Source organism: Nymphalis io, chromosome 17, assembly GCF_905147045.1.
Source record: "Nymphalis io chromosome 17, ilAglIoxx1.1, whole genome shotgun sequence".
Taxonomy (NCBI): Eukaryota; Metazoa; Arthropoda; class Insecta; order Lepidoptera; family Nymphalidae; genus Nymphalis; species Nymphalis io.
Window position 1 is genome coordinate 9,628,205 of NC_065904.1, and position 13,720 is coordinate 9,641,924.

The 13,720-nt window shown below is 31.4% G+C and overlaps 2 protein-coding genes across 3 annotated transcripts in view; one reads left to right on the plus strand and one right to left on the minus strand.

The window, feature by feature from the left end:
* Positions 1 to 13,720, minus strand: part of LOC126774681 (hemicentin-2-like) — a 319,165-nt gene that overhangs the window by 133,340 nt on the left and 172,105 nt on the right. The gene's annotated exons all lie outside the window — the stretch shown is intronic.
* Positions 7,230 to 11,326, plus strand: LOC126774663 (toll-like receptor 3). The gene is made up of 2 exons (XM_050496185.1): positions 7,230 to 7,336; positions 8,577 to 11,326. Exons 1-2 carry the CDS (start codon positions 7,315 to 7,317, stop codon positions 11,285 to 11,287), a joined length of 2,733 nt encoding a protein of 910 aa, XP_050352142.1. The 5' UTR covers positions 7,230 to 7,314; the 3' UTR covers positions 11,288 to 11,326.

Sequence of the window (13,720 nt, forward strand, 5' to 3'; positions counted from 1 at the left end):
GGCCTTTATAATTTAGCTCGTCGAGTTAGCCTTCACCCGCACACGACCCGCCAAGTTGTTTAGTTCTAGTTCCTCACAAAGCTTGACAGTTACAGTCTTGAGTATGACTCCTTTAGTCTGAGTATTTTAAATAGTTAACTAAATATCGCAAAGAAACTATTTCGACAATTATATTATGTACAAATGGGTCATATAATGATAAATGGTCATCACCATATCATATTTTTATATGTGCCGCTAATTAAGGGAGTACTGCTTAACCATGTTAAGTATTAATTATTGGTTGTAGAATATGTGATGAGCGTGTCACTTTTTTTTTAAAATCAATGTATTTATTGGTTAAGGAAAAGATTATACCATCAAACGACCCCTAAACTGACAAACTCCGTATCTCAAGGGGCCAGTGACTTCCCAATTAATGTTTATTAAATATTTGTTAAATATATAATTTGGTTTTCATTTAACTATTTCTATGTAATCCTGGATCGATTATTAACTAAAAGGTTGATTATAATATGACATAAGTTCTTGTATACATAATAAAAGTTTATAAAAATTCTCACTTAATAATTCCATTTTATAAACTTTAAGGCGAAAAGTGATAAATAAGTAATGCTGTTGTTCCAGCCTTGTTTATTAGTATTGCGGTATAAGTCAGTTTTAGACGAGTCTTAGGGGTAAAATTGGCTCTGGAAACGCAATATAATTAAGAACATTCTGAATTTATACATAAGATGCGGCGGGGGTGTTGTTTTAGTAATATTTCTGTACTTAATGTCACGAAAGGACGGAAAATATTCGTTAATATTATTCGAGAGGATAATTTGCTTCGAATATTAAAAATGTTCTTTCGTTGTTTTGTATTTGAGTTAATGTTATGTACGTTTTACATGTTTTGTTAACGTAGATTGATAATTAGTAAAATATTATAATTAACCAATAATGTTCCCACGACTAGAAAAAGGTCATCGACCTTTCTTAAAAAAATACTTTTATTTTTCAACTAAGGCGTCAAGTGATTAAGCCAAAAACATCAATACGTTTTCAGGGTCAATCAACGCCAAACTGAATATCGAATTGCGTTGCTTTATTTTCCATCGACCCGCCACTCTGTCTCAATGAGGGTTGGTGGATACACATGTGGCAGACTTACATCCGACAATCACGTTTCTTCACAATGTTTTCTTCACCGCCGAGCACGAGATGAATTACAAACATAAATTAGGCACTTGAAAGTACAGTAGTACTTGCCAGATCTTGAACTCACAACCATCGGTTGTATTACCGCTACTTGCAATGAACTAACGATAATTTCCAAAGCAAAATATATTATTTTTAAAGCTACAATCTAATAAGAATACACGTAATTACGTATTTCTTTAATCAGAGAGAAAGCGAATCAAGATATTTTAAATTGAAAAGAAATATAAAATTCCCGACAAGAATTTTGCATTGCTAAATATTAATTCGATTGGAATACGAAAATTCTTTGGTTTTAATGGCTGATGTTACACAGAATCGTAATGCTTCGTATCATATTACAGTTGAAACATTTTCGCATTAAACATTGATTTATATAAATATCTTATTGAAACAGAAATTAAATGTTCATATATTTATGAATACAAATTACACTTTTGAAGACATTATTTATCAAATTAATCATTTTAAAAATTAAAGTACCAACTGTAAATATTACAATGCTGGGCTAAGAACTTTCCTTTTTAAGGAGGTTTGGATACACAAATTATGCAAATGAAAATTCAGTGCTCGGCAAATATTCTTCTAAAAATCTCTTCTGGGCCATCACGGCTTCAAAAAATATATGTTTTATGTAAATATACTAATATATGTTTTTTATATATACTGTATTACAACTAACAAATACTGATTTAATGTTTTTTTTAATTATATATATATATATATATATATATATATATATATATATATATATATATATATTTTTATATATGTATTTATATTAATATAAAAATATATAGCCAAAATTGGAGAAAAATTTCACCAGCCTTGACAAATTTGGACTTGGAACACGCAACGAAAGAGGAGAACGTCTCATACAGTTTGCAAATTAAAATGACCTGGTGATAGCCAATAGCCTTTTCCGGCACCATCCTCGCAGGATATACATTTGATCATCGCCAGATGGTAAATATCGCAATCAAATAGATTATATCCTGATTAGATCGCGATGGAAAACATCAATTAGAAATGCCCATACATTACCCGGGGCAGATGTTGGATCTGACCACCAACTTCTAATTTCAAAGTTTAAATTAAAGTTAAAAGCGGCTCGAAGTCACCAAAAACAGAGAAGAATTAAAGTTCAGGACAACTCAAGTTTTACGCTGCTGCAAAACAGAAGTGGGTAGAATGGGCGAATGCAGACTTTACAGAGGAGACGCCTGAGAGGTTGTGGGACCGAACCAAAAAACTAATAATAGAGTCTGCTTCGGTCTCGGGATTATCAGCTGCAACATGCAAGCGACAAAACTGGATGTCAGATAATACCTTAGAACTAGTTGAACGGAGACGCACGCTAAAGTCAACAGGTGCAGGCATTGGCGACTTAAACAAACTGTCAGCACAAATTCAGGCAGGTTGCAGGAAGGATTATAATGCCTATCTCTGCAAAATATGTAAGGAAATCGATGCTCATGCAAATAGACATGAGTCCAGAGATCTCTATCATAAAATTCGATCCATCACAAAGACACTTCCTTCCAAGAACTGGGCCATTGAAGATAGTGATGGTAGAGTGGTCAATGAGCTAAACCATATAACTGACGTTTGGAAGCGATACTGCCAGTCCTTGTTCCAGGACAACCAGTCGAAAAAATTTCCTGATACAGAGCCCGGATACGAAAATCAAGAGCCAGGCACACTTAGATCGGAAGTAAAAGCCGCCATTATGCATCTAAAGAAGGGGAAAGCCACAGGAAGAGATGCTATACCGATTAAAACTATAAGAGAATTAGGTGACATAGGTGTCAATATCTTCCACAACATATGCAACAAGATATGGCATTCAGGAACATGGCCTACAGAATTGTCTCACACGGTTTTCATTCCTTTGCACAAGAAGGGTTCAACTAAGAAGTGTAGCAACTACCGCCTTATAGCCCTCATATCTCATGCTAGTAAAATTTTACTACACATACTCAATGAACGACTGAAGAACTTTCTGTCCAAGGAAATTGCACCAGAACAAGCCGGCTTTGTAAAAGGAAGGGGTACACGTGAACAGATCCTCATTGTTCGCAAGATAATAGAGAAGGCACGATAGTTTAACAAGCCTACCTATATTTGCTTTGTTAACTTCTAAAAGGCATTTGACTCAGTAAAATGGCCCAGACTATGGGAGGTGTTACTGGACATGGGTACACCGAAACACTTAGTTTATCTTCTTAGACGTCTTTACGAAGATGGGACTGCGTCCGTGCGGACGGATGATGTTTTATCTGAAGACTTTCATCCCAGCGCTGGAGTTCGCCAAGGATGCATAATATCACCGCTCTTATTCAATGCTTACACAGAACTGGTAATGCTCATTGCGCTTGAGGACTGGAGTGACGGTGTTGCAGTTGGTGGGCGCAAGATTACGAATTTGCGCTATGCCGACGACACGAACCTGTTTGCGTCTGACGCGGTTCATATGGAAGAATTGCTTCTTAAAATGGAGCGCGTATGCCAAGAATTCGGATTAAAGCTTAACCGCAGTAAAACGAAGATGATGATTGTAAACCGGGTGAAAAACAACTCGCCTGAGATCACTCAGATTGCGAACTGTGAGGTCGTCCAATCCTATATATATCTGGGAGCTTTAATATCGAATAATGGCGGACGCGTAGATAAGGTCAAGCGACGCATGGCAATTACAAGAACTGCAATGGAGAGGCTGAAGAAAATATGGAGGAACAGAAACATTACCAAAGCAACCAAGATCCGGCTCGTACAAACGATTGTTTTCCCCATATTTCTATACGCTGCGGACACGTGGATTTTGCGGCAGGTCGAAAAAAAGAAGATCGATGCTCTGGAGATGTGGTGCTGGAGACGAATGTTAAGAGTTTCGTGGACCGAATTTCGCACCAATATCTCCATTCTTCAAGAACTCGGCATCAAACAGCGTCTTTCGGCGCTGGTTCGAAAGCGCATACTAACATTTTTTGGATACGTCACCCGGCAAGGAAATGACTCCATTGAGCGCCTTGTTATTCAAGGCAAGGTGGATGGCATCAGACCATGTGGAAGGACGCCCATGCGATGGACCGACCAAATAAAAACAACTGTTGGCGGTCCTTTGCATGAATGCACGAGGCTTACCACTGACAGGGACATATGGCGCAGGCTCGTGAGGCGAATAGCATCTGCGCCGAATAATTTATAATACTTCATGGCGACCACGACCGCTCTGACAAGAGTGTCACGACCATGAAGAAGAAGAAGAATATATATTATAATTACTTCGTTATTTTGTTATAGAAATACAGTGTGCCTAGCCTGGATTTATTGGTTTTTAGGCGTCGGCATCTTCGTGTTTATACAATTATTGTCACAGATTATTTGAAATCAATATTTCTATCAATATATTGTTGTACAAATATTGCGTTAGTTTTTGTTAAAAATATCACTAAGGGCTTCATGATTATTAAAAGAAAGGATAGTTAAAGTGACGAATTTTTATTTACTGGTAACTTTTGAAAATAACAACGACACCTTCGGCATCGAAATAAAAAAAAAAATATTGAATACAATCTAAATAACTTCACTTCAGCGATCTATAACGTTCGATCTTGTCACTCACTGTGTTTTTTTTCAATTTAACAAAGGATATGTCCGACATCCAGCATCGATTTCCAGTTAACGTTTCTTGTTCATTGTCCGAGCTCAATTATTATCACGAGGACGCTATGATAGAGGCTTCCGCTGGACCAAATGGACTGATATGGAGTCGAGCTTACTAATTGTATTTTTTTTTGCACAATTTTAGTTAATCTGAAATTATGAATAGTAGATAAAATTGATTATTTATCAGATTAAATGGTGGCATCACAATCGATTCTTAGATTTTTTCATTAAATAAAATAAAAAATTCCATTTATGTCATTTATCAATAAATTTTCAATGTTTCGGGAATATCAGATTCAAGTTTTTATGGAGGAGTCGAAGTCACTTCGTCTAATTTAGTTGTATTCAAAAATAAAATATGATTATTAAGTAATAAATTTCAAACAATGATAAAGTTGTGGTATAAAGGGACAATATAATCCATGCTATTATTATAAATACGTAAATGACTTTTTTTTGTTTACTAATCAATACACGTTGTAAGGGGTATAAAAAAAGGACATATTATAATACCTAGCACCTCCCTCTCTCACACACGGGCGAAGCCGCGGGCGAAAACAAGTAAGCTATAATATAATAGTCACTCAAGTTAAAAAAAGAAAAATGTATTTTATGTTGATAAACGAAAATACCAAATATCACCAAGTTGGAAATGTTACAAAGATATATAGTTCCGTACAAACTCTTCCGTAAAAATTCCGTAAATTAATACATAAGTTCACTATATTTACATTATAAATAAATATGATGAGTTAATTTTTAAAAGGAACACTTAAATTATATTTATTGCTAAATATAAATTTTTACGGTTATATTTTGAGACCTCTTTAAGTGCAGGCGTATTAAAGGCTATTTATTTACTTGTGAAAGATTTTTCTTTCGAACTTATTATTTTTCTCTTTCAGAGAAGGTATGGACGGCTAGCTTACAGTAAGCCGTCTGAGAAATAAGCCGAGTTATTTTAAAGAAAGATAGTTGGACGAAGCACTTCTAATTCAATATAAAATTGCTAATACTGTCGTGTGCGCGCCAATTATGTAAAACTCGGATCAGTAATCCTATGATAAAATAACAATTATTTATATAGCTGTTTTTTGTTGAATGGTCATTAAGCTATCATAATTTGGGATAATGTAACATCTTAAATCCCATGTGTAATATTAATAATGACAAGAATGAATGTTATGTAATATCTTACAATACCGATGTTTATGGGCTAAAGAGACATATGATGTCAGCAGCTAATATATTAACACAAATAGAATATATTGTGAGGTCTTCGTGACTTACGCTATTCAATCTTATGGACTTTTTTTATCTAACTGGAAGAACACATTTATACATTTAGTGGGGGTGTATGTGGGACTTACCGGTGTCGATGGTTGCGGAATACACACTAAAAACCCATTCCGCCTCTTCGATGGGCGTCACGGGATCGTGAGGTTACGGGGAGTGGGCCAACAGTTAAGCTAATTCGATTAAAACAGCTAGCCAACCAAGAAGATGCACATGTTATGCGTTGGTAATACTAGGTGAATTCTTTCTTCCCCTTTCATACTCCGATGTAACGATAATTCAATACAAACAGAAATATCACGCCCAGGATCGTCTGCTTTATTTGTTTTCCGAGAACAGGAATATATTATACAGTTTCATTAATAATATATAACACTATTTAAACCGAAAAAGGAATAAAGACAAACAATCCTTAGATTTGCCAATAGTTGTGTTATATTAATTAATCTTTATTTATAGTGGAATGGTGTTGTGTTCCACTTTACTAGTTATAACCATTTTAATTAAACTTTCAAAGTTCCCGTCACAACTTCGCGGATATCAAAAACGCCATTTTCTCGCGAATCCACAGTGAATAGCATAGATTGTTTATTCAAGATCTCGGCCAATGATATCGCGTTAATTCGATGTCGAAGTTTTTGTTTTTTTTTTCTTTACTTAAATATTCCTATTTTTTTTTTTATTTTTTTTTTTTTATTCTGTTTTTATTTTATTTTTGATTTGTATGTTTTTAATTACGTTTGGGAATGGTGTGTTCTCCTATAATCGGTTGTGCATAGTTAGTTTTAAGTTAACGTAAACTGTTGGAGATCCAAATAAATAAATATAGTTGTTTACTTGTCTTTATTCCCATTGTGGTTGGATATAGATTGATATGTGATATATAGCAGGACAAGAAAAAAAAAATCCTTTATGATCTAACGATATCTGTGAGACATAGTATTAATATGCCCATAAATGGTTTCTAAAAATAAAATTTATACTCCAGGGTTTTACAATTATCACACTGAACCCGAAACAATAGATAATGCATGTACTTGTCATTTAACGCTAAATATCCGCCAACACAGCAGTGAAGTTGTCTCAGTTAGTATTAATTATTTATTGTTAATAAATAAATCTGTGAATATTTATTATAATGTAATAAACATGGTGAACAAAATTTTAATATGTAAGTAAATATTGTTTTTTAATATTTTAATTTTTATTATACGACTGTTTATATTTATGGCTTAACAAATTCACGGACAAATACTTTTAAATAACTCCTAATTAAAATAGATACAATAATGTCAAAAGAGAACGTAAAAAATATTGTATTATGTATAATAATGAAATGATTATTCTTTAAATATATTAATTCTATAATACATTTTAATTCCATTTATATACTCTGTTATGAAACCATAAGCAATCTGGAGGACTATCGACAGAAGTGAAACTGTGAAATAATATATATATATACATATTGTAATAAAAAATAATATTTAATAATTAATTATATGTATACTTCCATTATACTCCATTTCACTTCCATTATACCGCAAAAAGTAAAAGTTCTCTTATGATAAACACGTATACTCAGCACAAAAACATCCTTACATTTATAAATTTATAATAAATAACAAGCACGGACCTAAATTGTATTTATATAAAATTGATAAGGATGAATTAATATAATGACAGTAAATATTGTATTAATATTTGTTAATTGAATCTCGCAGCATAGCGTAACAGTTTACAGACAGACGTACATTAGAGGGACCCTTTAGGGGTTTCGTTTTTAACACACGAAGTTAATAACTAACGATATGATTCCGTATGTGATATAATGAATCAAAAACAGAGCATGAAATGTAAAACTTTGACTGTTAAACTAATTTGTTATAGTTATTTGAATTGATAGTTATATTTGTGGCTGATAATAATTTGTGGCTGAAGTTAAATTAGTGACTGTTCTGTGTATTTGCATGGTCACTTGTTTACCAGTAAACAGCATTTCATTGCTGTTTTGGTGCCAGTGAGCCAGTGTAATTTAAAATAGCTATAAAAATTGCACATAATATAATTATGAAATCTTGTAACGTTGATTATACTTTAAAACTTTTGCACTATTTTTTTAACTCTTATATTGAAGGTTTCCTGGAAGAGGTTGTTGAAAACTATAAGGCCTCCTTATACAACACATGCGGTTATCGCCGAGCATGTGATGAATCAAGCTAGTAACTGACTAGTGAACTGATTTAAATATAGTTTTTTGATTTCATTGCATTTCATAGCAACCTTTAAGGAATATACTTTTAGAGTGAACTTTTTCTTAGGAACCTTTTCATTCCAATTTATTTTTTTGATATGTTAACGATTATTATATAGAGTACCATTAATATTAATACGATATGATTTGATTTCAGATTTCATCATTCACATATCATCTTTGCTGGTTACTAATTGCACGAATCAGTGTGCAATCGAAAATGAGATTACGAATTGTATTTATGACGTTATATGCGAATTTTACGCCGGCAGTGCACTCAACCCAACATGCAATTATGAACCTTACGTTAAATTTATTGTTCAGAGGTCCACCGTTGAAATGCTCAGTGCTGGCTTCTTCGGATCTACGAACTTCGATTCGCGAGTTAGAGAAATATATGCAATTAATAATACATGGCATCAAATAGTGGAATCAACATTTAAGTATTATCCTAAAACAATAAAGATGGATTTATCAAATAACAATATAAAGAGCATCAAAAACCTAGCGTTTAGAGGCTTATTAGCGCTTGAATCGCTTAATTTATCAAGAAATAAGATATCTGATCTTCAATCAAATTCACTCGTCACATTGGAAAATAAAGATTCAGAAATTAAAGTATTAGATCTTTCACAAAACATGATTGAAGATATTCCCTACGACATATTTAAGTATATAGGTAAAGTTGACACATTGTACCTGCAACACAATAAATTAGTTACATTGCCTGATGATATCTTCACAAATTTAAAAAGCTTAACTCTACTCAACTTACAGCATAATTTCTTGACCTCTCTCAATATGACTTTAATTAATTTGAAAGCATTACAATATTTGGATGTGTCGTTTAATAATATATCAAAATTATCAGGCTATGAACTGAATCGATTATCGTCATTAGTATCTGTCAATTTTTCAAATAATGCCATAGAGATAATCGAATCGAATTGTTTTAACCAAGCATTTAATTTAGAAAGTGTTGATTTAAGAAATAACAAAATAAAATCAGTAATTGAAAATCTTCTATTTATCAATAATGCTGTATTAAAATATTTAAATTTAGAACAAAATTGTTTAACTCAAATACAAGATGATGCTTTTAAACATAATATTATTAATAATTTAATTTTGATAAATAATAATATTACCGGTATTATAACAAAATCCACTTTTAGTGGTTTAAAAAATGTTGAAAATCTGAACTTATATAATCAAAGCATAACAACAATTAACGAAGGTGCTTTCATTGAAATGGACACCTTAAATACATTGAATTTAAGTAGGAATCATATTTATAATATTGCAAATAATTCGTTTGGCGAATCAAAAAGTTTGGTTATTTTAGATTTGTCACATAACAAAATAGACAATCTTAATTTCTTAAATGATAGTTTGATAAATTTGACAGAATTATATTTAAATAATAACTTACTAACAGAACTTAGATCGTATGATTTACAAAATCAGACTGAATTGAAAATATTAGACGTATCTATGAATAGAATTAAAATTATAAATAAATATTTTGTACCTTTAAATAATTTGCAATATTTAAAAATGACTGGTAATTCTTTGGTTGGATCCATAAAATCTAATACATTTAGTCCAGCAAAATATCTAAGATCTTTAGACTTTGGCAATTTTAATATAACTAAAGTTGAAAGCATGGCTTTTGTAAATATGTCAGTTGTAGTACAATTAAATTTTTCTAATAACATTATAGATGAAATAGATTCGCAAAATTTTATAGGAGTCAATAATTTATACTCTTTAGACATTTCACGCAACACACTGACAAATTTAGAATTAACAGAACCATTGCCAAATTTACGAGCAATTTATCTAAACTATAACAATTTAACAAGTCTACCCAAAGTTAATATGTCCGGACTTTTATATACAGATTTATCATATAACAACATCAAGAATTTATCCAAAGGTATGTTTGAAAGTACCCGAAATCTTAAAACATTACATTTATCAAATAACAAACTAAAATCAATCAATAACCCTTCTATAAACTCACTAACAGAACTAATAGATTTAGGGTTATCTGGTAACGAGCTCACTGATATCAACTTGAGCTTCTTTAAGAAATTAATTAGCTTAGACGTTAGTAGAAATAAAATTACTTATATCAATAGTTCTATTTTACAAGGTCTGGAAAATTTGCAATATTTGGATGTAAGTGCTAATAATATTACAGAACTTCCACCAGGGTCGTTTCAGAGCATTAAAATTTTGAAATATCTTAATATTTCATCAAATCATATATCGAACATAAGGTATGGGAGTTTTAAAGGCTTGCATAGAACAGAAGCACTTGATATATCAAAGAATGACATCGTCGAACTAGATGTTGATGTTTTCCACGAATGTTTGGAATTAAGGAAACTGATTATCGATTATAACAGAATTAAAACATTGGATATTGCAAAATTATTAATTGTATCACCGAAATTAAGTTCACTAAGCGTGGGAGGCAATCCGGTCTCATGTAAAGAGATCGTTAGAAGTATAAGGAACATTAATCGTACGTTAGCTTTTCATCCAGTTGAAGTTACATCGATTGATAAGATTTATCATGAAGACAACGTTCACGGTATAAAGTGTGGTGATGTCAGTAAAAATACTTCTAATGCTGACAATAACAAGCCGGCCGATAAAGAACCAGGAACGTATTCAACATTTATGATTTTTATGATTTGTTGTTTAATTGTATTATTGGTTTTAGTACTAGGTGTGTTACTGTTTTCATATTACAGGGGTAATTACTTCAATAATATGTATTCAACTGAATCTAGATTACAAATGAGACGATCACTGGAACTAAATGGTTCAGAATTTCAAAGTGATCTATTGGGTTAGTTGTGTAGAATATTTTATGTAAATTAAAAGTTTTATATTTATTATTTTTGTTTTATTTTTGAATATTTTTTCCTTTTAGTACATTTTGTTTATATTAGTATAAGATTAGAGACTTAATCTATAATTAATTGTATATTAATTCACATGATAAGGTTTAATGTTTCATTTTTTAACTTTAATAATGATTTTGATGAATTATTTATTTAAATTTTTTAGTTTTGATCGAATATATTTAATATTTGTATGTTTTGATTGTTTGTTTGTACATTTAAGCATAAGAATACATGTAACGTCTTCAGGGTACTTACCACCCACTCGTCACATGTTCTACCGCCAAACAGCAATGCTTCGTATTATTGTGTTCCGGTTTGAAGGACGAGTTAGGCAGTGCACAGTACACAGGCACAGGATATGACATCGTAATTTTATTTATATTAGTATTATTAAATATTATTCTTGTATTGATAATTTCTATGGGCGGTGATCACCACTTACACAAGCCCTTTTGCCAGTCCTATTGTATTAAAAAAAAGCAGAACATGTAAAAAAAAATTCTAAATTATATCTAAACTCATTTAGATAAGCATATCATTATAGTAAATATATACTTAAGATCACGATTAAAGACATATTTTAAATAATTTGAACTAAGAATTGTAACTTCTTAGTAATAAAAGCATAAATAGCATTTTGTATATTTGTTTGTAATTAAAATTAGGTAGCACTTTGCATCTTCGTTTAACGTGAGACAATACAATATTATACATTTACTACTACTTGCATATTAAATGTAATACTGTATGTAATAGTTTAAAGCTGAAGGTATGTACACTATTTTTTCATAAATTGATACCGTAAACCTAGTTTATATTTTACAAAATGGAGGTCCTGTTTTAATAATAACTTTGGCCTGCCTTTGAGTCAGCTGCTTGTCAAAAGACATTTAAATAACAAACTATTTCTCGGGCATAGCCTCCAAGCCGCATAAATTTTGGAACTAATTAACTCTTCATTTTCAACGGCCGTGATAATAACATTGAAATCTTAGCTTGGAAAACAAATATTCAACGTGATTTAAAGCACTTCTATTTTCAGTAATATAAAATCTTAATCAGTCTGAGATGGATTGAAACTTATTTATTTGTGAAATATAGCCTACTATCAAACACTTAAATGAGAATATTATATACAGTAAACATACTTATACTAAGCAAAAAAATATAATAAAAATATCATATATTTGTGTGGATTGAAAGACATTACATCAATTAAAATTGTTAGAGAAATATAGAAAACAGAATTTGTTACGAATATTATTTATTGACTGTGATCAGTTTTTATTTAGGTTTTCAAATTTATCGATAATATTGTTTACATATTTATAGACATAGCTTTATATTACAATACGATAAGGTTGTGTATTACATAGCCTCGATGAACGATTACGATTACAATCGAAATACATAAATTTATGCTTTAATCGAACTAACGCCATGTAGTAAATATTATAATACACGGAATAGAATAACTCGTGGGATGAAAAAATGATACAATATTCTAGACGATGCTGCATTTCATCTGCAAGCAGTACGGCACTTTCGGCAAAATAACTTCACATTATCTTCTTCAAATAAAAGATGAGTGCATTCTATATTTAAATTCCACGCGTCATGTTTTTATTGAAATTAATGTTTCAATATCATATTTTAACTCACTTCTAATGCACTGAATGAATGAATCCCTTATTAATAAAGTATTCGTATTTTATTTATTTTTCCTGACGTGTGTCTATATCTAGGATATCTATTGAGTAAAAAAGTGCTTTCATGTTTTATATGAAACATATTTTAGGAAAGTAAATGTTTAATTCAGCCATTGATGATAAGCGATCATTTGCCCATAGATGACAATCGTTACCCTATTTACAAGAAACATTAAAAATGTTTTACTGCTTTTGTAGCTCTCAATTGAAAGGCTTCCCTGCCCACGATGCGTTCGTTCGGTCTGCTCCGAGTCCGTCCTTAATAACTTGCACAATGGGAAGCCACTTTAAGAAACTGTGTTTTTGTGTCCTTTATCATACACTAACCCTTAAATCGTAATGAAGCAATACAAAATAATATTTAGCATTTGAATAACTAATAAGAGGCTACCACAAAGTCTTATGGTAACTTGTAAATGTATCCAATGTTTGAAAAGAACGTTATTTCGGTTTTTAGGATAGTAATATAATTATAGTTAAACGTCTAGGCAGTCATAGGTCTTTATATTTTCGTTAGTAGCTAATGTCAATGTTGTTATGTTATAGCACGCAGTACTATTGCGTGTTAGGCTTTTTTTTATTGGTACCAAATTTTTTGTGATCCTAGATGGATGTCATTGATGGATTGAACATAAAATTCAAATTTTATTATTATACATACAACCTAAACA

Bases quoted from the DNA above. Each gene is read 5' to 3' on its own strand.
- LOC126774663 (XM_050496185.1), top strand. From the start codon at position 7,315: ATGGTGAACAAAATTTTAATAT. The intron at 7,337-8,576 runs GTAAGTAAATAT...ATTTGATTTCAG, and splicing joins GGTGAACAAAATTTTAATAT to ATTTCATCATTCACATATCA.